The following is a 27,855-nucleotide window of genomic DNA, read 5'->3' on the forward strand; positions in this document are numbered from 1 at the left end:
CCAGTGCCCTTTAGAGTACAGTAACTGCTTCACTTTGAATATAAAATATAAAAGTGAATATAAGTCTCACTGTGAAACTTTTATATTCACTTTTGCTAAATCCCTGTCCATGTTGAGATCCAGGTGGTGATTTTGCTGATGCAGCAACCAAATCAGTAGCGTCTCAGAACGACATCCTCCTCTGCAGACTACAAGTGTGTAATCCATAATAAATTACTTTCACAATGACAAGGATCTTGACATGTGCACACTACGAAATAAACTATACCAAATCAAGCCAGAAACAGTGCCTAGGCTGACTAATTAGTGCAGGGTTCACCTGGAGGTAGTAGTAATCCTTGCTTGGCTACACATAAGACTGTCACCTCACGCATTCCTATCTGCTGAGGGTAGATGTAAATATCATACAAAAATACTGTGATACCATTTTAACATGTTTTAATAAAATTTTCATCTTTATTAAAATGTTATCTTTGTTTTACCAATCTTAACTGAGCCTTATACCCAAGTCAGATTTTATTGGACAATGGCAATGTTTTACAGTTGTCATTGTCTAAATAAAATCTGACCATTTCACTTCACACACTATATAGCCTTATTCCCTAATGCACCATTAAATCCCTAAATAATCAACCAACCAACCATGACCAAAACATAACTGCTTTGAACCAGTGTTAACAGAGTATAAATTAAGTTTGGGTTGCGCTTGAGAACACCAAAGCAGTATAAAACAATAGCAACAACACTGGCTAGATCAGACTAACAACAAACTTTGCCTAATTAAAGAAACACTTCGACCATGGCTTACTAGTTTCCGATTGAATAAACAGGAAGAAGTGACCCTTGCTTGATTGCGAATCAGGCATACACATGACTCGCTCTTACCTACTCAGAGGTGAACACCCCCCCCCCCCCCCAATGTCAGAACTGTCAAGTTCTGCCAACTATACATCACTTCATGGTGAACTGTCCAAAATTTCATAGAGAACGTCTAAAAGCCTTTCAAACAATAATGAATGCACAAAACAACTTAATGTTTAAAGCAATTTTAGATAACCGGCCAAATATTACTGATGTTTTCTTCTTCCTTAAATTAACTGGATACTTCCAAAACATATAAAATTAATAGTATACCATTTATAGAGAAGCTACATGATTATAAAGCAGAATCTTGTCTTTATTCTAAACCACAAAAGTGAAAAATGCTGATGTACAAAACTCTCCTACCTGGGCTAAGTGCATTATAGCCTAAGCTGCTTTTGTGCCAGTAGCTCTTAAACAACAACAACAACAGCTCTTGAGAATTCTCCATGGGAGTGTATTCATAGTCCATTTCATAAGTCAATCAAACTTTAAAATTTGCATTATTTTAACTCCTGCATGCAGGGTTTAATTTTCAATGTATTAGGCCTTAGAGAATTAGCAGCAGACCATCCTTACTTTAAGTTCAGTAACAAAGTGTACCTGCAGAAATGAGGCCTTAATAACTACATAACTTATTATAATTGTAAATTGTTTACTTATTTTAGGAAGGCTCAGTGCTTAGTGGTAGTGCAACTCAGTGTTCCACTTCCAGTCACTCCTCAACTGGTCTTTCCAGCAGTTACTTTCAAATGCCTTTCAGTATTGTTGGCAGGCAGATTGAGACTACCTTAAGGGATGCATGGAATTCCTTAAAACATTACATTAAAGAGCTGGAAACAACTCAAGGTAGTCTTGCTTTTTTTCCACATAATTTTACTAAACTTTACAATTTATTTATATTCATTACTTTTTTTTTTTTTTTGGCTTAAAATCATGGGAGCACATTTTCAAAAAAAAAGTGAGTGGATCTTGCAGTGTTGCAACTACAGATTAAATACTGAAATTTAAAATGATAAAATATTTTCTCTTTTTATATTTATATTTTATCAATTTATATTTTATTGAAATATAAAAGGTGAGAATAAAATGTGATATGATCACATAATGATTTATAAATTAAAACATTGTTATACTATGTTGACAAGATTGTGACAATCTGCAACAAGTAATGCTGAAAAGGTGCCAATAACATAGACCAATAATTAAAAGTAAAACTACCAAGTAGTAAAAATAAGAATCGAAAAATTTCAAGAATAAATAAATAAGCAGAACCCTACTTACCTAGGGAAGCACAGCAACATGGTCTTCTGATTAAAGTATGACATAACTGCTGCTTTAAACAATATAGGAAACCCCCATTTGACTTAACCCAACAGGAAAATGCAGAGCAGACACCCAAAAAAGGAGGAAAAACCAAAAGAAAGGAATCTCAATGGCCACTTCTTCAAAGAGGCATTGGCTCTATGGAAATTCCCAAACACTTGCATTTCTGTCATAACTTGCTAACAAAAAAACTATGGACTTTCCCATTGCAAGAGATCAAGAGACATATGACAGCAGAAAGTACATCTTAAATATGATTATCCATGCAGAAAGTACATCTTAAATATGATTATCCATATAACTAGGAAGAAACTTAAACTGAAAGACAGAATGTAAATTACATGTTCACTTCCCAATTGACAAGCAAAGTCAAAATGCAAATATGTAACATTACATCTACTAACCGAATTTAAACAGCGAGACTACAAATTAACTAAAAAATTCAATTATCAATTTGATAACCATTTGTTGGGTTAAATGGTGTGTGGTGGGGGTTTCCTAGCTTGATTCCAGCAGAATTGTGCCATACATGCCACTGTGCTTTCCTGGGTGAGTGTAGGTTATCTGCTTATTTCTAAAATTTTCTAATTCTTATTTTTACTTGGTAGTTTTATTCTTAATTTTTGCTGTTATGCAGGGGAGCATTGGCCTCTTCAGTTTGGTACAATAATGTTCTAATTTTATAAATCATTACATTACATTACAAAACACATGAGACTGGTGTTACAATTACATTTTTACCTCATTTACAATTTAAATCCAGTATGCTTTTTAAATGTAGTTAAAATAATAGAATTATGCTATCATAAAACATATACAACTTAAAAACTTTGTGCAGATGATTTCCTTTGGTATACTTTGTCCAGAATACTCTTGTATATTCTGGCACAACCACCAAGTCAGAGAACTTTACAATAAATCATGAATACAATGTTAATACATATTTTAGCAATAAATAAGCTCATACACCAACCATAAGAATAAGTATTTTACTATAACTAAAATATTTACAAATTAAAATAAAATAAATATTTACAAAAACTGCTGTTATATTAAATTAAATTATGTACATGTGAAAAACATTAAAACTGTGATGAAATCCTTGCGATAAAATACACTAAAATAAGCCAGATTAAAAGCGATAAAAACGATAAAAATCTGGAGCTTTCGGAAGCACCGGCTTCCTTCCTCAGCAGTAACCAAACTTCCTGCAGCACGTCCTTATATAACAGGTGAGCCTGTTATATAAGGACGTGCTGCAGGAAGTTTTGTTACTGCTGAGGAAGGAAGCTGGTGCTTCCGAAAGCTCCATATTTTTATCGCTTTTAATCTGTTTTATTTTAGTGTATTTTATTGCAAGGATTTCATCACAGTTTTAATGTTTTTCACATGTACATAATTTAATTTAATATAACAGCAGTTTTTGTAAATATTTATTTTATTTTAATTTGTAAATATTTTAGTTACAGTAAAATACTTATTCTTATGGTTGGTGTATGAGCTTATTTATTGCTAAAATATGAATTTGCCCAACCTCAGAGGCTTTTTTCAGGATAATGTTAATACATGATAATCCATTTCCCCTCACGGGCTTGCTGCTTATGGATACTAGAGTGGTCCTTATTTTTAGAATAATTTTTTGTAGTCTTGTTCTTTCACATGTAAAATAGTAACCTACAAAATTGCAAATCAATAGAATAATATTAACATGTGCTGCAACTAAACTGAATTTTAGTGACTAATGTTATAATCATATTCTAATTGTGGAGACATATGTAATCAAAAAAAAAGTGTACAGACATTAAGAACTTTTTTATAGTGTTCATTTAAATAGGACAATCCACTTATACTTTTATAACAATTTTTATTAGTAATACTCTTTATTCGCTGCAATAATCCTGAACAACCTAAAGGTTTAAAAACATTAGTAATAAAATTTTTTTTTTCCATGAAATGCATCACTTATTAAATAAATAAGTGATTAATTTAAATAAACACACGTACTTGTAACTTTTTTTTTTTTTTTTTTTATCTTCATTCCTTGTTATTTTGTTATTGTAATCCTCCATCAATTTGACACCTCTTTCTGCAGTGCATTCAACTCTTCAAAGAAGAAATGATTTTCTTGCCTCTTTGATAGTCTTCTTGAAGTCCCCATGAAGACAGATCCATGTGTAAAAATTCAGTGGATATTCTAAACCTCTTAAATAAATTAAGCAAATTCGGGAATATTAAATCATTGCATACATCCCTAGAAATGAACTTTGTTATATCTTGTCTTAAAATCATTTTTTTCTCAATTTTTGTTCTCCATAATCTTCATCATCCAGATTTTCTTTTACTATTTTGCTAGCTGTTCGTTGTCTTTCATCCATTCTAATTCGGTTGTGGGGGGCGCCTCCATAGCCAGGTGGGAAGGAGCAGCAGTGCGTAGCACACGCTTCTTGATTAGACCGGGGTTCGAGCCCATCACCACCAAATACAGAGGATGCTGAAAGGTCAGGGAATGACCACCGCATATCCCGGAGCAATATGGCCTTAGTTGCTAATGCTCCTAAAAACCAAATAACAAACAATTTGGTTGTGAAATAATGAAAACTCAGCACATTCTGGATTCAGATATCACAGTGATTCAAAAACTTTTTCATTACCCTTTTGGCAATTTCCTCATTTACTTTTTTCAACTTGTAAATTTTTCAGAAAACTTTTCAATGGAGATTCCAAGGTATTAGGTGCAGAAAACCAAACTTTTATATAGCAATGTATTTGAAACACATATCTCTGCAATCGTTTTAATTCATTTTTCTTTAGTTCAAAATAATCACTGAATGAGAAATATTTTCAAGCAATAGCTGTACTTCACCACCTTGCCAAATGATAAGATCCCAGTGAGCAAAATTTTACATTCGTTTTTTTTCTTCCTAAAAAAACTAGAGCCAACTGTAGAAACTCTGTAATTGTTGCATAGCTGTTTTTCTTCTAGCTTCTTATTGATTTCACCTCTGCGGTATTGTTTTTGAAAGCTTTATAAATGGAAGCATCTGTCTTGAAATTTGAATATTTTTTCTTGTCTATAGTTTTCCATTTGTTCTTGAACTTTTTGAATAAAGGGATGTCTGGACCAGATGCTACATCAACTTTGTCAATGAAAACACCCCAACTAGCACTATCTCAAACATATGGTGATGGCATGGTAGCCACAAGATGTCTCGTTCCAACTTTTGTTGCAGCAAAACTGTCAATCCATCAATATGGCTGGTATTTGATGCTGTCATATCAAAACAAAACGTTTGACTGTTACCCCACTCTTCTTAAGTGTCAAATATGGCAGAACCCCAATATTCCTTAAGGTGATGGGATAGCAAGTACTCCTAATAATTGCTCCAAATATAAACTACTGGCAATCATCAGCAGCCGATCGATATTCATTTTTCTCAAAATATCAGGCAATATCTTTGAATCCCAATGACAAACCATAAAATCGGTGTTCATTTCTGCCAACTTTATAGATAAATACTGTTCTGTTCATAATGTTTCTCTTCTTTTAATAGACGATTGATTAAGTACATATTCACTGGGATTCGACGAGATGGCATCCATGCAAGCTGTTAAAATGCGGACAGCGTGTCTGTCACTAATTTTACATCTGTCCAGAGCTGCTGCAAGGCATGTACTGATATCTTTTCTTGCTCTTTTAATATTTGATGGACCAGCTATTGGAAATGATGTTATTTCCTTGGTATTCTTGTTGTTCATTTCTTCAGAGCTGTCCTCACAGTAGATGGATAATTTTTGTTCAGCACAACTGGCATTCTGGGAAGAATGTTTCTCCTTCCTCCTTGCTTCTGCAGCCAGCCATTCTTCTTTACACTTCTCAGTTTTCAATAATTTTAAATCCACTCCTAGCATACAGCCTGGACAACCCTTTGCAAAAGCAAAAATTCTCTGTCCTCGGCAACTTTAATCATGCTTAACACATCTGAGGCCGTGATATCAAATACGTTGTTTAAATCTTTCTTTTTGCTGATGGAATGAACTACTGCTGTCTTCCAACTTTTCCAAGTTCCATAGATCGCCTATAACTTTTTTAGTTTTGTAATACAATTTGAATAGTTTGATTTGATCTGAGCTTTCTTTCAAAAAACTAGTCCTTCATCAATCATGAAGGGCTAGTTTTTTGAAAGGGCACTCTGATCTTGGAAGAGAACAGCCGGTGGATTGTTGGCTGCTGTTTGATAGTTTTACTGTATTCTTCGTTAATTAAAATACTACATTGTGTTTTACAAAGATATTAAATAGGTTTAGTAGCATTTGTTAGTTTTTATTTTGAATTTGACTAGTGATTTTTGGAAGCTACTACTCCCAGTGTGTTGCCATATTGTAATCGATAAGAAATAGCATAACGTATATATATCTCGAACTGATAGTGTAAGGTATAACATAAAACTGCATAACGTAATATGAAGCACTGTATTATGAATCTGTTAGCTTAGTATAGTATTATCAATTAATCAAAAATATTTATTAATCTTATTAAATTTCATTGTTAATTAAACTGTATTTAAACGGAAATCATGACCCAGACTAGAGCTGTGAAGCAAAGATCACAGGCTAGCGAGAGTGCTGTGACTCGGGGGAGAAACGAAGGGGGTGATTCTCCAATGCATCAAAGTCTCAAAAAATGTGCGAAATGTGAAATATTTGAACTTTCTAAAACAGAACATGATCTAGCCAAGGAGGATGTCTTTTTGTATGCTAGATGCCTAAAGTGTCAAGAAATTAGCTGCCAACTCAGCATTCTGATGGGCATCTATGAGAGCTTGAGGTGTAGGATAAATGCCCTCGAAGAAATTAATATGAGGGGCCCATGAAGCTCTCAGCTGCCCAGCTCAATGACAGACCTCGCTCCTGTGCATCAGGCAACACAGAGGCAATCTCCAAGGCAGAATGTGCTGGTCCCACAGGAACTAGTTATTGTTGGTGACTCTATTGTCAGGGAGATAGGGAATATACTATGCAAGAAGGATAGGTAAAACAAGACCAGGGTTATATCAGCCAGGGGCAAAAGTTGATGATGTTGTAGAACAGATGAAAAATGTGATATTGTTGGACACGTTGGAACTAATGACATTAAAAGTAAGATCTGCAGATTTACTCAACAAGTACAGGTCAGTATTGAAAAAAGTCGCAAGTTAGAGTTCAGTGTGAAAGTGTCTGCAATTCTGCCGAGACACGATAGGAGAGACTATATGATGAAAGCCTTGTTGATCAATTTGGCCCTGGAGAGATTGTGCAAGGCTCAAGGGGTAGAATTTTTTTTCAGACTGGTCTGTGCTTGAGGAGAGATTACTTCTACAGCGATAAGGTAAACTTAAATAGAAAGGTGCAAGGATATTTTCTGATGCTGCAATGTTGAGTCTGTTTGGTGTGACAAGCACTGAGAAAGGAAAAATGAGAGTAGGTGTTGTTATAGGCCTAATGAATCTGATGAGCATAAGCAGTTGTGCAGAGAAATAGTGGGCCAGTAAATCAGAATGTCTTATTATGGGGGATTTTAACTTTCCAGATATTGAGTGGAACTTGTGCATTGGTCACTCACACAGTAGCAAGACCTTTTTTTTTTTAGATTTATTGGATGGCTGTTTTCTACAGCAGCATGTTCGAGAGGCAACCAGAGGGAGTAATACTCTTGATATGATTATCAGCCGTGATTATTCATGCATTAAGAATTTGCAGATAAAGGAACCACTGGGTGACAGTGATCACAATGTACTGATATGGGAATTACTTAAAGATGTAACTACCATCAAGGCTAAAGGGAAGGGCTTTTGCTTTCGTACAGGTAACTACAGGGGTCTCAGACAGTTTTTAAATTCTGTACAGTGGGATCAACTGATGATGTTACCAATGTTGAATTCTAAATGGGAAGCCTTCAGGGATGTAATCATGGAGGCTACTAGGCTTTTCATTCCAACTAAGAAAGGCTGTTCAAAGTTCAGGCCTAAATGGATGTCAGATGAATTGATGAGGCTCGTGGCAGAGAAGAAAAATGTATTGGATGCATATAAATTATCAGGTGACACAGAAGCCTATGGCAGATATAAACTTGTCTGTAATCAAGTCGCAAGGGAGGTTAAGCAAGCAAAGACAGATTACGAGAAATCTTTTGCAATGGATGCAAAGAAAAAACAGCAAAGAGTTCTTTACTTATGTAAACCTCTAGAAGGAAAGGGATCAATCAGATTGGACCACTTAACATAGGTGGGTTGACTATTGATGATCATGCTCATGTAGCTGATAAACTGAATGAGTATTTTGCATCAACATTCACACATGAGGAGTTATTCAATGAGGAGAATGCTAGATGTTTATCAAGCTCTAACAGAGAGCAAAGTGGAGGAGAAATTGTTGAAGTTAAACATAAGGAAGGCACCTGGGGTGGATGGGATCTATCCAGTTATATTAAAGGAGGTGGCAAAGGAATTATGCAAACCCTTAGCCATAATTATGAGATCTTCCTTGCACTCAGGCCAGGTCCCCATGGACTGGAGGTGTACAAATGTATCACCAATTCACAAAGGGGGTTCAAAAGGTGAAAAGTAACTATAGAACTGTTAGTTTAACTTGTGTTCCCGTGGTAAATAATGGAGTCACTGGTTAAAGAAGCATTGCAGGATAATCTAGACAAGGTTGCAGTAATAGTTAAGACACAGCATGGGTTCGTTAATGGGTGGTCTTGTCTGACCAATTTGATTGGATACTATGATGTGTTCACAAAGGAAATGAATGTCAAAAATAATTTTGATATCATATACTTGGATTTCAGGAAAGCTTTTGATACTGTTGCACATAGAACATTTCTATACAAATTGGAGAGGTATGGAATTAAAGGTAAGTTGCTACAATGGATAAAGGGATGGTTGAGTGTGAGATGACAGAGTGGTAATCAATGACCCTGTTCTTCGTGGACAAAATTTGTTAGTGGAGTTCCCCAGTGTTTAGTGTTGGGCCCATTGTTGTTTTGTGTATTCATCAATGATATTGATGAAGGTATATCATGATTAATGTCCAAGTTTGCAGATGATACAAAGGTTGGCAGGATTGTTAACAACAATATGCTGCTACTCCTGTATCTAGATAAGTTGGACAAATGTATCTGAGAAGTGGTAACTGAAGTTTAACGTTGACAAATGCAAAGTACTGCATATGTGTAGCAATAAACAAAGAGAAACGTACCAATTGTGTGGTACTACACTCAGGGAAGTGAAAAAGACCTGGGGATAATTGTGCAGTTTGCTGAGCAGTGTAGATAGGTGCTAGGGCAAGTCATGGAGTCTTGTCAATGATACATAGGAATTTTGCTAGCAGGGACAGGGAGGTGATTATCCTGTTGCACAAGGCAATGGTCAGGCCACACCTAGAGTACTGTGTACAGGTCTGGAGGCCTCATTTTAGGAAGGATGTAGAGTTGCTAGAATGAGTACAAAGAAAGGCAATGAGATTGGTGAGGGGAACAAAGGGGTACTCTTACCAAGAAAGGCTTTAGTTCTGCAAATTGCAGCACCTGCGAGATGATCTGATTGAGGTGTATAAGGCCTTGAATGGGTTGAGCAAGCTGAATGTTGATGGGATTCTTCCTCTTGCTCAGATTAAGAATCTGAGAGGGAATAGATTCAAATTGAGGAACGACAGTTGTAGAATAGATGTGCGGAAATTTGCCTTTAGCCAGCGGGTGATTGATTGGTGGAACAGACTTCCATCTTTTGTTGTGGAAGTTGATAGCCTAAATACATTTAAAGCCCAGCTGGACAGTCATTTGTAATGAATGGAGGGGGGTTTTTTTGGCTGATGCTGCATAAGCCGGTGCCTCCGTAGCCAGGTGGGAAGGAGCAGCAGTGTGTAGCACACGCTTCTTGATTAGACCGGGGTTCGAGCCCGTCGCCACCAAATACGGAGGATGCGGAAAGGTCAGGGAATGACCACCGCATATCCCGGAGCAATATGGCCTTAGTTGCATGGCCAAACAAACAAGCTGCATAATCTTGCTTTCTTGCAACGTATGCCTCTGCTAATGAGACTTGCACTGTCATACAAACTCAAATCCAGTTCTCATATTGAAAAATAGCACACTTGTTATCTTTTTTAGAGGGAAACATACTGCCTAAGATTTTGTTTTTCACTGGCCTGATGAGATAAACATTTGTACACAAAATAGACATTTTTTACATTAGTTCCAAATTTAAAAAAATTTTAAAAATTTAAAAAAAAACTAATCTTTTACATATAGCATCTGTTGCCATTACTTCCGTGCAGTGGCTGATCTGACCACAGTGAATCTAGTTTGCACAATTAAATTTGTTTGTACAATGATAATGTGCTGCATTGACCTTTGAACTATGTTTCAGTCAGTGTGGCAAGAACTGGGGTTCAACATCAGTGCACCACGTTTCTGATATCAAACCCATTTGAAATTCTGCAGTTTTTCATAACTGATAGAAAAGTACAAAAATGGAGAAAATTATTTTTAAATTCTTCAAAAAAATTATTTCTCGTATATAAGGACCACCTTAATGAGTCAAGTGTGGCACCTGTGAGATGGTTCATTAAAAAAAAAAAAAAAAAAAAAATTGCAACTTTTGAGAGAGAACACCCTATTTGATTTTGCTGGTTCATATTTTTCTTGTGGATAACTGTGTCAGGGCTCTTGTGCCAAAGACATCACAGCTAGCCAAACTTTTAAACACATGGATCAACCCATTTGTCAATCCATAATAGTCTGAGTGGTTAAATGAACTGAGTAACAGTACAAAAGCAAAACAAATTTTTCAACTAAGCAATGCCATACAAGATAGGAACACACAAATTGAAAGAAAAGAAAAAGCAGGTTAAAAATTCTTAATCATTAACTTAGCTCACCTGATATTATAAATGAGAATTAACATAAATAGCTAATATGTAAATGGTTTTTTACATATCACCATTCCCAATTTACTATTCCTCAAGTAAGTTGTATTTCTAAATTCTAAATAGGAATGAAGGTCTTCTGCTCCCTCTCCTCTCCTGAGAGAGGAGAGGAGAGGAAGCAGAATTTAACAAATTCTTCAGTCAGCGAAGTTTAAATCTACACATTTCATTAAAATAAAGTAAACTTCTTCAGTAATTCTTGCAATAGCATGAATATATTCACTAAATCTTTAACTGCTGAGCTCATTTATCAAGCCTAATAAATTCTAATAAATAAATAAATGTAATAAATATATTTATTTATTTATTAGAAATTTAAGATGTGTTAGCAATTTTATTGGGTTTCTAACTTTTTTTGGTGTTTTACATACCAGACTGAACTTTTTTGAGTGGTCTTCCCCCATTCCTATTTTTCCCATAAGCCCTGTTGTTTTTAATGCATGAAATACCATAATGTGGAGATTTTTAGGAACACATGTACCACATTATAGCAGAACTGTGACAGTACTTGGATTTCTGGAATTCTTTTAATACTGTTACATATAAAAGATTGTTGTACAAATTGGTAGAAGTATGCTATTAAGGGCAGGTTGCAGCAATGGATAAAGGGATGGTTGGGTAGGAGAAGACAGAGTTGTAATCAATGGACATTGTTATTAGTGGATTCCCCCAGGTTTTGGTGTTGAGCCCATTGTTGTTTTCTATATTTATCTATGATATTGATGAAGTTGTATCATGCTTAATGTCCAAGTTTGCAGATTATACAAAGGTTTGCAGGGTTGTTAATGAAAATAATGATAGTATGCTGCTGCAACAAGATCTAGAAAAGTTGGGCAGATGGTTTGAGAAGTGGCAACTGAAGTTTAACATTGGAAAATGCAAAGTACTGCATATGGATAGCAGTAACCCCAGAGTAGCATACAACTGTGTGATAATACACTCAATATAGTGGAGAATGAAAAAGGACTTGGGGATAATTGTGCAGTCAGATATGAAGTTTTCAGAGCAGTGGAGACTGGCTACCAGAGCAACTCATGAGGTCTTGATATATAGGAACTTTGCTAGCAGTGATAAGGAGGTGATTATCCCTTTGTATAAGGCAATGCTCAGGCCATACCTTGAGTACTGCATACAGGTCTGGAGGCTTCATTTTAGGAAGGTGTAAAGCTGCTGGAATGAGTACAGAGAAGGGCAGTGAATTGATGAGGGGAAACAAAGGGGTCCTCTTACTATGAAAAGCTTAAGTTCTGTGAATTGCAGTGTCTGCAGACTCGGCACCAGCGAGGTAATCTGATTGAGATGTGTAAGGCTTTGAATGGTTTGAGCAATCTCACCTCTTGCTCAGATTATGCACTTTGAGGGATCATAAATTCAAATTGAGGAAAGACAGTTGCAGAATAGATATGCAGAAATTTGCCTTTAGCCAGTGAGGGGTTGATTGCTGAAACAAACTTCCATCTGTCACTGTGGAACTTAATAGCTTAAATAAGTTCAAGGAAGAACTGGACAAACTTTTTGAGCGAATGGATAGTGAAATGGGAAGGGATGTTTTTTTTTTTTTGTTTTGTTTGTTTGTTTTTTTGATGATGCTGTATAAGCTTTCTTTCTTGCATCATATGCCACTACTAATGCTAATGATATAATTCCTGCTTACCTGAAAAAAAATTGGGAAAAATCTTATAATTTATGTTTGGCATTTATTGCTATTGTAATGGTAATAGACAGTCTTCTGAGGGCTCTGGTTACTTTTTCAAATATTTGAGAGGAGAAGCCTATTCATTGATTTTGCATGCTCTTATGCCAAAGAACATCACATCTGGCCAAATTTGATTCAATCCCACATGGATTAGTCCACATGTAAATCCATAATAATAGCCTGAGTGGGTTAGAAGAGATCAGTCACAATACAGAAGCAAAATGTAATTGCAAAAAAATGTATTTGAACTTAGTAATATGGGTCAAGCAGTTTATTAGCCATTCCAAAAGTGCAATTCGTGAAAAAATTGTACTAGTCAACTTTTGGTTCCTACCCCCCCCCCTTCATTAGCAGATGTGCATCTGCTAATGAAGGGGGGAACAAAGGTTGGTATTCCACAGCTGTTTTCTTCTAATGAAGGATGGACTATAACTTCTACTGAAGAAAAGGCAAATGAAGAGGTTGGACTTTCAGTTGATGGTATCTTATGGATGCATTTGTATAATGTAGTATGTGTGCTAATTTTCCCTTACACCACATAAATTAGCTTTTAGGGGTTAAATATTTTTTATGCTCCTTTTAACTTAATGACAGTAAAGAAAAAGTATTTATTTAATGATCATCTTATCTTCTCTGGACTTACACATGGGTTAATATATTTTTAAACACAGTTGTTATTAGTAGTACTTTCCATAGCTTTGGAACAGGAATTTTGGTCCAAGCCAGTTTAAATGCATACAGAATTGTAGCAAATTAAACCCAGTTCAAAATAAAAATAATTTCCCTTAAGGTTTGTGATAATCACCAAAATCAACACTAAAATATATCACAAACCTACAAATAAGGGAAATTATTTGTAATTTGACAGCTACGGACCCCTTTCTCACAAAAAATCAATTTTAATAGCCTAGTTCAACAATGCTTTCAGGTTTTCATCTATAGAAGATGATTGCAAACAGGAAATCAAATCACTGAAGAACTTATAATCACTTATTGTCACTTAATATAATCACTTATTGTCCGACCGCAGTTACCTGAAATGGCTTATAAACAGTGCCTTAAATACTGCCGAAAGAAACAATAAAAAAACCAAAACAAGTGATAGAAAAAAACAATGGATAGGCCTCCCGTATATTGAAACGTACCAACAATCTCTGAAATAAATCTTCAAAGCTTCCAGAGTAAACTTAGCCTTCTGCAGCTCCAAGGAACTATGGGCATACCTTAAAAATTCAACAAACAATAAAAAAAAACAATAGATTTCAAACAACAAACAAACATAGTTTATGCAATTCCTCGCACACTAGAGTGTGATTGCATGTATATAGACAGCATGAGAACATCGTTACATGAGAATCCAAAAGCAGTTTAAAAGTAGACTGAAATAATAATAATAAAAAATTGACCGGACAGAAAAAAATTAGTTCTGAACTGGTAGTTCACCACTTAGACACAGGACATTACCCATCCTTTTAAAACACCATAACATTAGACAAACAAGACAAAATTTAAATTAGAAACCAGTGAGACTCTAGCAATAAGATCTACAAACAGATCAATAAACATACATAGACCAATAATAATTTCTGAGGAGTGGGATCTAAAACAAATATCCTGCAAGTTCAAATTCAATAACAAAACATACCTCCCCCCCCCCCACATCCAGGACCTCTAACGGGGACGAGTAGTCATGCACCCAGATTTCCGAGTGGAAAGTTTCATATCCTCTCTCCAAAAAAACCTTTAAGTCTTTCTAAATTTTCAAATTCTTAAACTATTAGTGAAATACAAGGGGGCAGGAATTTCCCTCTATCCTTTTCTTCCTTTCACCTACTCAGAGCCGACCAGGCTAGCCGGGTGGGTAAAGTGCCTGCCTAGCAACCCAAAGGTCACGGGTTCGAATCCCGCCTCGGACTTGGATCAGAGTAAATGCAAAAAATTTTTTGGGAGGTGCATTATGGCCACAGAAGCCAATGTGCCAACATCAAACAAAAAAAAAAAAAAAAAAACCTTACTCAAACTCCCCCACCATGCTTTTGAAATACAACAATGAAACGTTCCTGGGCTATAAATACAGCCATCGACATGTGTTCGCTTCCCCTTTGAAGATGGTATAAGCAAAAAGCCCCCATCAAGCTTCGGGGAATTCATCTCCCTTTATACTTCTAATTATTTCGCCATGCATGAATTCAGGATCAAACTTGCTTTTTTTCCCTTCATCCTCTTACTAGATTTATTTATTTCAATACTATTCTAATTACATCTTCCCTGGATGCAGTCATTTCTGAAAAAATATCAGGTAAGAAAATTTCTGACTTAAATTATATTTCTAAAATTTAATATTCCTATAATATTTCTTAATAGCCTATACATTCTGTTTATCACTTTATTTGGCTTAAATTCACACCATTGATTTTAAATTCAAAAGGAGAACACATTCTCTACAAGAGAAAATCACAATAAGTTAGCATTTTTCCAATTTTATGGAAATTAGTGGGTCTCAATTACACAACTTGTCTGTCCAATATGGAAAGTAATATTAAGAAAGATAATTGATCAAAATAACTTTTGATCATTTAATCAAATAACTGATTAAATTATCAAAAGTTACTGCAGTTAATATTTAACTTAGTCACCTTGGCTACTACACCAACAGCCTATTTATTTTCACTTACAATTATATTATGCAGAAGAACAGAGTGCAGCATCTTTGAGACAAATACATTTAACATTGCTTTCATTAGTTGAAATAATGATTTTAAAACCAAGTACTTTTATTGTTTTTAATTTCAGCATTTGCAGTATTGGCATAATATAGGCATAATTAGTAAATATGCTTGCCACACAAAATGTATGCAGTGTTATAAACCTGCAAAACATAAGATATTGTTCTTTTTCAGATAAACAGTTGAATCAAGATGTCGACTCAGAAGAAAAAAAAAGAATTCAAAAGGAATTGGAAATAATGGAAGAAAAGTTAAAACATTATGAAGAAGCAGTAAAGCATAATGAGCAGGTTAGCTGAACTTGAAATTATATATAACTAAATTATTTGATATGCAAGGCATACCTGATAATTAAAGCTAATTTTAATGGTTAATCGTGCAGTGATGGGTACCCCCACGTTGTAACAAAGCCAAAAATGGAAAACCATGGCATGTGACAAGTTTCTTTTTAACTTCTGTCTGGAAAGACTTTTTGGATTTTTTTTTTAATTCTGCTCAGACTATACTAATATTTCATCTTTTTTAATGGCTTGCAATACTTATTGTATTAATTTTTTTAGTTTTTAATAAACTTTACAAGTTAATTCGTTCCTAATGCACCTTCATAAAGCAGAAACTCTTAAAGTGGGAATTTATTTCCCATAGATATAATGTTCAAAGCAGGAGTTACATTCACAACAATGAAATTTGATCATAGTAATGTTAAATAAAAGTCAACAAAACAATAGTTTATACATAAACAATGATTTATTTATCCAAAGAAATGAAAACATAGCCTTTAAAATCAAGAAACTTATAATAAAGAAATTAGTTATGTCATACAAATGTTAAAGAATGTTTATTCTTCATCATCAACTAAATGCACACTTGTTGTTAGTATGCTGGAAGCACAGGGGATCGTCTTCTTCAGAAGTACTTCAAGTGTCATTTGTTTCCAAGACAGTCTTCTCTTTTCTTTATAAATTTCACGATAGCATGCATAAGCATTTTTTAAATCTGTAGCAACTTTCCCAATGCTTTTTCTGTGTTGAAAAGCTTCATCAAGCCCCTTGAGAGTGAAGGAAGGGTTTAACAGGAGTTTCAGCCGTTAAATCATTTTCTTCCTCAGCTTCTTCACATTTTACCATTTTAAGGTCTTCATTTGTGAACTCTCCATTGTGTGCTTGAAGCAGACCAATGATGTCAGTTGTAAAAACCTTAAGCTGTAGGTGGTTAGCAATATTAATGACTGCTTTTGTTTCATTTTGTACAATATCTACTGGTTCTTGAAATCCTTCAAAATTATCGATAAACTGAGGAAGAGTTTATTTCAAACACCTTTCAAATTTATCCGCCCTTAATAAGCCGGATAAATTTGAAATAAGACGAGACAACAAAAAAGAAGAGCAACACAACCACTCTTTGTATTATCAGCATGGTAACTGTTTTATGTTATGTGAGCCAATGAGATACTCTTGTCTGCCTGAACAAACTCATACATAGTAGTACTGTATTGTATAGCTACGTGCTTGGTTTGAAATGTCGTATTTATGAATGTTTAGCATTGATTTATTGCAGTTAACTTTCATATTTTTGATTTTGTTGATACTTGAAAAAAATAACTCGTAAAGCAAAAACTTGTAAAGCGGGGACTGCCTGTACTTAAATGCTGCATTTTTATACCTTACATTTTCAAAAAAATTATTTTCCTGAAAATGTTAAAAAACTGCATAGGCATGAATATAAAGCTGGAACTGTTAGTCTCTTCCATGTTCCTGTTTAAAAACTATTAAATATGTAAAATTTCAAATTTGTGTATGTGCATATATTTTTGCTTATTATATGCATAAATAGTTTTAAAAGAATACATATAAGCTCTTCTATCTTTAATAACTGAACACCAGCATATCTACAAAAAAAATAATCTTTATTTACAGGAAAGTAATGTGTGACAGCCTCCAGTCTCTTTAGAACACTCTCCACCAGTTTTTTGTAAATGTCTTCTGATATTCTGCACCATTTGGCCTTCAAATCAGTGACCAGTTTTCTGTTTTTTTTGGGCAGTCTCTACTCTCACACACCCATTGATCCGTTTCATTCCAGAGGGTTTATATTGGACTCAGGACGCAAGGCTCTGGGTTGGACACTCTAACTTTTCGACGCCCGTGTCCTCAAACCTGTCTGTCATAATGTGGGCAGTATGACATGGAGCATTGTCCTGCTGATACAAATGTGGGTCCTCCCTGGCATGCTGGTTTTGTCCAAAAACAACCAATGGTCCTATGCCAAACCATGAAAAATCAGCCCTAGACTACCCTGCCTCCAACAAACTTCATTGTCAGGACAATATAGTCCAACAGGTAGCTTTTCTGGGCATCCACCACACCCACCATGACTATCAGCCTGCTACAACATTTACTGTGACTCGTTACTTCAACACCAATAATGGAAATGGGAAAATAATGGAATCACTGGTTAAAGAAGCATTGCAGGATCATCTAGACAAGACTGCAGTAATAGTTAAGACACAGCATGGATTTGTTAAAGGGAGATCTTGTCTGACCAATTTGATTAGATACTATGATGTGGTCACAAAGGAACTGAATGCCAAAAATAATTTTAATATCATATACTTAGATTTCAGGAAAGCTTTTGATACTGTGGCACATGGATTGTTATTGTTATTGTTATTTGGTTTTTAGGAGCATTAGCAACTAAGGCCATATTGCTCCGGGATATGCGGTGGTCATTCCCTGACCTTTCCGCATCCTCTGTATTTGGTGGTGACGGGCTCGAACCCCGGTCTAATCAAGAAGCGTGTGCTACACACTGCTGCTCCTTCCCACTTGGCTACGGAGGCGCCGTGGCACATGGAAGACTGCTGTACAAATTGGAGAGGTATGGCATTAAGGGTAAGTTGCTACAATGGATAAAAGGATGGTTGAGTGGGAGACGACAAAGTGGTAATCAATGAACACTGCTCTTCGTCGACAAATGTTACTAGTGGAGTTCCCCAGGGTTCCGTGTTGGGCCCATTGTTGTTTTGTATATTTATCAATGATATTGATGAAGGTTTAATGTCCAAGTTTGCAGATGATACAAAGGTTGGCAGGGTTGTTAATGACAGTAAAGACAGTATGCTACTCCAACTGGATCTAAGTTGGGCAAATGGGCTGAAAAGTGGCATCTGAAGTTTAACATTGACAAATGCAAAGTACTGCATATGGGTAGCAGTAACTGAAGAGAAACGTACCAACTGTGAGGTACTACACTCAGGGAAGTGGAAAGTGAAAAAGACCTGGGGATAATTGTGCAGTCAAATATGAAGTTTGCTGAGCAGTGCAGATGGGCTGCCAGGGCAGGTTATGGAGTCTTGTTAATGATATATAGGAATTTTGCTAGCAGGGACAGGGAGGTGATTATCCTGTTATACAAAGCAATGGTCAGGCCACACCTGGAGTACTGTGTATGGGTCTGGAGGCCTCATTTTAGGAAGGATGTAGAGTTGCTAGAACAAGTACAAAGAAGGGCAACAAGATTGGTGAGGAGACAAGGGGATGCTCTTACCAAAAAAGGCTTAAGTTCTGCAAATTGCAGCGCCTGGGAGTAGGCACCTGTGAGGTGATCTGATTGAGGTGTATAAGACCTTGAATGGGTTGAGCAAGCTGAATGCTAATGGGATTCTTCCTGTTGCTCAAATTAAGAACCTGAGGGGCCACAGATTCAAATTGAGGAAAGACAGTTATAGAATAGATGCGCGGAAATTTGCCTTTAGCCAGCGAGTAATTGATTGGTGGAACAGACTTCCATCTTTTGTTGTGGAAGTTGATAGCCTAATTATTGAAATGAAAAATTATAATTCCTCAGAGCGATTTAATACTAGAACATACATACAAAGAACGGTTAATATACAAAAGAGCTTTCGGCTGAGTAGACAGCCTTCTTCAGTTAAATAGAAAATATATTAAATGACAGTTAGAATGGAGATGTGCACTGCCAAGTTGGTGCGTGAGGCGCATGGCTAATTGTTTGAGGTTGAAGTTTGTGGCTGTGACGTATGGTGGTGACGCGGCCAGCATTTGTCTATGGACAGAATTATTGAAAAAAAAAAATCACGTGGGATAAAGTGCATCCAACTCCCAGGGCAGAAACTGCGTTCTGTCATTTCCAACGTGAAAACACCTGTCCCCACCCTTCTGCAGAGCGGTTTGGTCTATCGCATCTCTTGACGTGACTGCACTATCTGCTACTTTGGAGAGCCTGGACGTCGACTCGAGAAACGTCTCTCAGAACATAAAAGGGCGATCCGTTTGGCAGATGTGGAACACTCAGCTATTGCCGAGCATGTCTGGACAACCCACCATGACATTGACCCGCACCGCGATGTCGTATTTGTGGACAGGTCCCACCATTACCTACGGAGCACCTGGTTGGAATCGTTAAACATAAAATGCTCGGATACCTCTTTGAACAGGAACAGTGGTTGTCAAGTTAACCCCATCACAGAAGCAATAATTCTGTCCATAGACAAACGCTGGCTGCGTCACCACCATACGTCACAGCCACAAACTTCAACCTCAAACAATTAGCCACGTGCCTCACGCACCAACTTGGCAGTGCACATCTCCATTCTAACTGTCATTTAATATATTTTCTATTTAACTGAAGAAGGCTGTCTACTCAGCCGAAAGCTCTTTTGTATATTAACCATTCTTTGTATGTATGTTCTCGTATTAAACCGCTCTGAGGAATTATAATTTTTCATTTCAATAATATGAATCCGGAGCGCATAGGCCTCTTTCACCATATTGATAGCCTAAATAAATTTAAGGCTGAGCTGGACAGGCATTTGGAATGAATGGAGGGGTGAAATGTGAGGTTTTTTTTTTTTTTTATTATGATTATTATTTTTTGCTGATGCTGCATAATCTTTCTTTCTTGCATCGTATGCTAATAGCATTCAGTGCCATTGAAATGCGATGTACAAACTGATTGCTTATTTGGCACTATTATCATTCCATGCTGGAACTCTGAACTTTGTCAGTCATGGTGTCTTGCATTCACAAGACTTATAAAACTGTCTCCTTGAAGGCCTGTGAGCATATCTATATATCTGATATGTGGTGCTCAAGTAGGATCTGGCCAACTATCAATGGAGGTGTGTCTGGATATTAATAGTAGGGAAATATATATTAGATCCTATTATTTATTTCAATTATTTATTTATTTTTATTTTTTTTTTTTTATTTTTTTATTTTTTTCAGAATTTATCTCAAAATGGTGTGTTCCATGAAGTGCACAAATTTAATAACAAATTTTAAAAATTTCTTGTTAAATTAGTTAGCAACATATATAAACTTAAATTTGTTAATAACCAATTTAAATTTATGTATGTTGCATAACTTTGGAACACAATTCACTCTAGTACTTTGGAACATAATTCCAAACTTCTTATCATTAGTACTCATCAAGTTCCTTTACTAACATTACTTTGAATTAAAAGTAGAATGAATGTGGCACACAGCTGGATAGATTCTCTCATGCAGTAACTCTGGGGAAAATGATTTTTTAAAAAAATGCAAAAACTATACCAAGTCAAAATTTGTTTATTTAGGATGATACAGAAAATCATAGGTTTTAATCTTCAGCTAATAATTAACATGGGGCCCATTATTTTCCAAAAGGAACCTGATTGACCTTGTACTACAAGCACAGGGTTAACTAACATTTTTTTATTTATTTTTTTTATTTTTATGTGGCTGGCGTCCCCCCCCCCCCAACCTGGTGTACAGTAAGAACAGCATGCCGGCCTGCTGTACAGTTGAGAACACATTCACTGCAGGTACTGGCTGGCACCCTCCCCCTGGACCTGGGAGTGGTCCGATGCAGACTCCTTTACCATCTATCTAAGGGTACATCGGTCACCTTCATGGACTTTACCACAGATCTTGCCAACAACCCAAAAGCAGAGAAGAGACAGCTCACCTCCCACTTGCAGCAGGCCTGGCAGACAAGATGGACAAATTTCACCAAAAGGGAAATAACAAAGAAATTTGTTCCCAATGTAGACAAAGTTTACCCTAAATCTCCAAGATGGTTTGCTCCCGGCCTGCATACAACATTCCTTCTGACAGAACATGGCTCCATCAAAGACAAACTCACATCCTTAGGAATCACTGAGGATCCGTAATGCCTTTGTGGGGCTCTGGAGAGCTAGTCACATCTGATGCATGACTGTCCTCTCTATGAAGATGTACGAAGTCAAAAGATTACAAGACTGACCTTCCTCCCAAAGGACCAGGATTATCTCCTAGATAGCAACAAAGAATATAGTCTTCATGCCACACGCTTTGCCCAGGAGCTATTCAAGAGGAGAAGATCCTTTCCTCAAGACCATTAGCAACATCAATGATGTGATTAGAAATCCTTACTTAAACCCTTCCAGGAAGGATACAAGCTAAGAAGACCCAATGTACATCCTGGAGAACCCATACAGGCTTGTTCTGCCACTAGCCTGGTGCACTCTGTTTCCCCCTCCCTATACCCAACTCGCCTGATGGAGTCCTCCATCTTTTTGGGGGGGGGGATGCCTTCTTCTGCATCCCAATACTTCTTATTTTCCCTCCCTTTCTAGACTACTTTGCTCTACACACTCTAACTTTACTACTTTTTCTTTTTTATGTGAAAACATCTATGGCAGCACTAGAGTAAAATCGATTGGTAACGAAATTTTCTTACAGTAATGGAAATAATGCAATTGATTGTTAACAAAATTTTTTACGGAAATGACACAATTGACATCACTTCCTAAATGACTCTAACGATGCTAACTCAGTCACTAATCATCCAAGTTTCTTGCGACGACCGACTAACTGGTTAAAATAAATTTATTAAAATAAAAATGATATATACATAAGATAAAACAGAAATAAAAATAAGATAAAAGCGTTAAAATACAATAACATAAGAGTTAAAATATAATATAATAAAAGCATTAAAATTTTATGATACAAATAACAATATAGTTTATTTAAAAATTTTGTCCCACCATGCTGAGTTTCCCCACCTATTTTCTTCAATTAATTTGAAGCAAATGCAATTTCAGTTTTATTGGAAAGAAAGGGGGGGGGGGGTGGCAAAATGAAATCACCCATAATAAGGAATTCCTACTTGTCCATCAAGTCACTAATGTTGATTCGGCAGAGTAAGTAGTTGATTCAGTAGAGTAAGTTCATACTGAGATATGGAAATGACGCAACTCAATCACTAACGTTGATTCGATAAAGTAAGCAGCTGGTAGTAATATTATGCAAGAATAAAATGCATACTTTAGTAAAATCTGCTTCTCAAGATTTTGATTAACATCCTTCTAAGTGGCGTAAGTAAATAAGTTTTGATCAAACCATTTAAAAATTTAAATGGTTTTACTCTAGTGCCGCCATAGATATTTTCACATAAAATAAAACATCTTTCGTGCGTACAGGGTACCACGCTGCTTTTTGTATATATATATATTTTTTTGTCTTTGTCCAGGAAGCTCAGGCAACCCTGGCGGAGACAAGCCAGAGAATAATCGAGGTCCCACTAGGGGCCTTGCAACCAAATGCCAGAACACAACAACAGAACCCAGCACAACACTATATTCAACATAGAACACTTTTCTGGCATTTACAGTAGTACTGTATTTGTCCACAGCGTACATACGGCCCAGATGTGGGGAAACCACAGGTGGCACCTGATCCTAACACTATGCACATTATGTACTCACTGCTTCCCTCAAAATTACTGGATATATGCCATTAATCCGGGAGCCTTACTTGCCTTTAGGGCTTAAACGTTTTTCTACACACTTCAGACTTCTGTAATTCCAGTATTACTCATTTCATACTACTGAGCCTCACTCTCACAGCCTGTCATCACTATCAAGGGTTTTCCATTCTGTAATTATCCAGGACTTTTCCACATCGATTATGCAAGGGACTGATATGATTTTTTTTCTTCCTATTTGTATTCACATACATGAAAAACTCATTAGCCCCATTTTTTGCTTTCTTAACCAGTAATTTCTCATATTTAGACTTTTCTGTGGTACTATTACAGATCAACTAGCTGTTATAGGCCTCAGTTTTTTTCATTGTTCAACTTTCCCATACCATCTCTTCTACTCTGTTTAACAGGGCAGCTTTATATTCACCCATCTCAGATCCTCCTTGTGCTATATTTCTTATTTGCATTTTTTGTGATTGATGCTTTAAAGATATTTTATAATTCTCATGTATTCACCCTCCCTGTGCTAACTGCCCATTTGATAGTGTAGCATGTAGCACCTTAAAATGTCATAGCCCACTTTCTGAAATAAGTTCTGAAAAGAAGTTTCATCCAAACCGAAACCTTTCTTCATCTTCCAACGAAATACTGTTAAATGCCAATGGTTGCTCAGCCCAGTGATATCTAGTTCCTGGGTGATGATCAAGTTTAGAATATTCTTATCCCCTAGAATTTTCTCTAACATGTTAATACAAATAACAATATAGTTTATTTAAAAATTTTGTCCCACCATGCTGAGTTCCCCACCTATTTTCTTCAATTAATTTGAAGAAAATACAATTTCAATTTTATTGGAAAGAAAGAGGGGTGGCAAAATGAAATCACCCATAATAAAGAATTCCTACTTGTCCATTCAATCAGCACATGGTGGTTCCTCTCATGCTCTTCAGAGTCTACTGGTCTGTAACATTTTACTCTCATTTTTCATTTTTAAATTTTCATTTTACCTTTGCTTCCAACCATCTCATTCTATGTAGATCCCTGTTGACATGTGTAAGTTCTGAATCCGAGAAGGCCTTTGTTGGCTGTTGATAAGAAGCATGATGCCTCCACCCCTTGCCTATCTTCCTAGGTACATTATACATACCATAGTGAACCTTGTCAACCCCTATTTCTGGGTGGTATCACATTTCTGTTAGCTCTGTTGTGTCTATTAGTTGTTCTAACCAGGAATTTAGATCCACTCATTTTATTGATAGCACTTCTGACACCACTGTAAGCACCTATATCAAAAATACATGTATATCTATATTACCCTTTTCCTCCAATAAGTACCAGCTTTCCTCAACCCTTAAGGCCCCCTCAGTATTATTGGCAAAGACCCCCCCCCTGCCCTTGCACTACCTTTTTTCAAATGTATTTCCATGTCTACAAAATAAATTCCATCTACCTACCAGGTAAGCCATGATAATAAAAAAATTAAAAAAAACAAAAAAAAAAAAACAGGTATCATTTCCCCCTCTCTCAAATTGATAAGTTGATCTGCAAAGCTTTCGGTATATAGTTCCTCTCATTATGCTTGGACAGACAAGTATACATTCTAATCTGAATCGTGGTATTTTTCCAGCAAATCATTAGTTTGTGTTTAATATTATTAGCCCCCACATGAATAATAATGCTCTAACTGCTTTGTCTTGGCACAGCCTTTATCTTAAGTCTGTAAATATTAACTTATAAAATTGCATTTGTGTTATTATAATTTAACTCTTTCACTAGTGCATACTGTAATTGTCAGAATGCCACTGTTCTGAATTGATATAAATTATATAAACACCTTTCTGTTTAATTCCATAGGAATTAATATCTTTATTAAGACTATAACCCAGTGGTTTTCAACCTTTTTTTTAATAATGGCACCCCTAAGTAATTTATTTTATTTTGCAGCACCCCTACTCAATTTTCTGCCTGTTAGACCCAATTCTCTCTCTGTATATATCCGTATGTGTGTGTGTATATATATATATATATATATAATATTTAAAAAATATATATGTTATATGATATTTATTTCAATAATATAATTATAAAAATTACATTTCATAATACAAATTATATATATATACAGTATATAATAATTTTATTCTTTATATAGAGGTACTAAGTAAACATCAGTTATAAATCACCACAAATTTAAAAGATACTGTATGCCTTTTTATAACGAAATAAACATATAAATTAAAAAATAATAAGTTTAAGTAACTTAAACCAAAATTACGTGGCACTCCTGGAATGTTGTTGCGGCATCCCGGTTAAAAACCACTGCTATAACCTATTAATTTGGACTGTCTAGAAATAAAAAACAGAATTAATCTGTCAAAACTGTCTGGAAATCTGCAATAGGCTGCTAGTTCCCAACAGTATAGTATTTACCCATGATAGAAGGTGAAATAATAGCAGTGATTTTTATAATACAACTTTGTATACTTATGTTTTTTGAATGACTCTTATATTTCGTACAGTATTTATATTTTGAAACAAATAGCCTGAATATTACCAAAACTTGAATTTTAATAATTTAATTTAAAAATTATTATTATTATTCAAAATTTTAGAAATTATTAAAAAGATATGTTTAATATGATGCATTTTTAAGATACAAGGTTTGTGTCAAGTGGGAATTCAACAAGAAGATCAAGAAAAAATATTAAAGGATAAACAATACCTTGAAGAACAGAAGATTTTATTTGATAAAGAAAGAAAATCACTATTGGAGGCAGCCTTAAAACTAGATCAAGAGGTAGAAACTTTACCTTGAAATAATAATAGTAGTTTATTTGTTCTTGAACTCTTTTAGTAATTCTGATATTCAAACTGAAGTGATCGTTATGAGAAAAATACTTCTCAGATATATTCTTGACCAGACTCCTCACAAGGATTTGTAACAATATCTACTAAAGTTGTAAATATTTTACAAATTTTGCATTTTTTTTTTTTTTTTTTTTTTTTTACAAATCTGATTTCTTCACTATTTATGTTAATTTATAAAAAGAAGTGGCTCTTCATTTTGGAGTCAGAAAAAATTTCTTAAAAGAAAAATACTTTGTCATACACAGAATCAGATAACTAAAAGAAAATTATTTAATAAACTCCTTTACAAAAACATGAATTTTTATTTTTACTGTTCCTCTAGCAATCATGAACAAAATATTAATCGTTTAGTTTCGTTATGGTAGGCATTTAGGTAATGTGCATACAGTTAATGCATTATTTTAGTCAATATAAGAAAAATAACAATTATTGTAGAAATTCAATAAACTTCTCATGCATGACATTTTTTTTCTGCCATAACAGTCATGGGGAGGGGGGGAAGAGAAAGAGTATTTTAGAATATTATTTACTGTTTAATAGTAGGCGCCTCCGTAGCCAGGTGGGAAGGAGCAGCAGTACATAGCACATGCTTCTTGATTAGACCGGGGTTCGAGCCCATCACCACCAAATACGGATGATGCGGAAAGGTCAGGGAATGACCACCGCATATTCACGGGGCAATATGGCCTTAGTTGCTAATGCTCCTAAAAACCATTTAACAACTGTTTAATAGTTATAATCCAGGACAAAAAAAAAATATATATATTATATATATATATATATATATATTTTTTTTTTTTTTTTTTTTCATTATCACTTTCAGTAAACTTTAACTAAGCATAAACTGCTCTATGTGAACTAGTAACTAGCTTGATGTTACATCAGAGCAGCTGAGAAATTGGTAGACAGAAAATACTCAATGGTTGAGTACAGCTGAAAAAATGTTGTTGGTTTTTTTTTTTTTTTTATGGCTGCTGTCAAAATCTATGCTATTAGAATTAGTAGTGGCATATGATGCAAGAAAGCAAGCTTATACAGCATCAGCCAAAAATAAAAAAACCAATTCCCATTCACCTCTCCATCCACTCAAATTTTTTCCAGTTCTTCCTTGAATTTATTTAAGCTAACAACATCCACAACAAAAGATGTAAGTTTGTTCCAGCAATCAACCACTCACTGGCTAAAGGCAAATTTCGGCACATCTATTCTGCAACTGTCTTTCCTCAGTTTGAATTTATGTTCCCCTCAAGTGCATAATCTGATCAAGAAGAAGAATCCCATCAGCAATGTGCTTGATCAAACTATTCAAGCCTTAAACACCTCAATCAAATTGCCTTGCAGGTGCCTAGTCTCCAGACGCTGCAATTTGCAGAACGTGGTAAGAGCCAAGTTCTGCAAGGGGCTCTTACCTTTCTTGGTAAGAGCCTCCCTTTGTTCCCCTCACCAATTTAATTGCCCTTCTCTGTACTCATTCCTGCAGCTCTACATCCTTAAAATGAGACCTGTATGCAGTACTCAAGGTGTGTCCTGACCATGGCCTTATACAAAGTGATAATCACCTCCTTATCCTGCTAGCAAAATTCCTGTATATCATTGGCAAGACCCCATGAGCTGCTGTGGCTGCCTGTCTGCACTGCTCTGAAAACATATCTGATGGCTCAATTACCC

General features: G+C 35.6%; 1 protein-coding gene across 1 annotated transcript in view; it reads left to right on the forward strand.

The window, feature by feature from the left end:
- Positions 1–26,134, forward strand: part of LOC150080802 (afadin- and alpha-actinin-binding protein-like) — a 104,337-nt gene extending 78,203 nt beyond the window's left edge. Inside the window, exons 7-9 of the mRNA XM_090380824.1 lie at positions 1,530–1,710; positions 15,748–15,863; positions 25,973–26,134. Of these exons, the coding sequence (XP_090236950.1) occupies positions 1,530–1,710; positions 15,748–15,863; positions 25,973–26,134 (459 nt within the window). The remainder of the gene's footprint in view (positions 1–1,529; positions 1,711–15,747; positions 15,864–25,972) is intronic.
- Positions 26,135–27,855: the final 1,721 nt, after the last annotated feature.

This window comes from Mastigoproctus giganteus, chromosome 9, assembly GCF_048544385.1.
Source record: "Mastigoproctus giganteus isolate SK-2022 chromosome 9, ASM4854438v1, whole genome shotgun sequence".
Lineage (NCBI taxonomy): Eukaryota > Metazoa > Arthropoda > Arachnida > Uropygi > Thelyphonidae > Mastigoproctus > Mastigoproctus giganteus.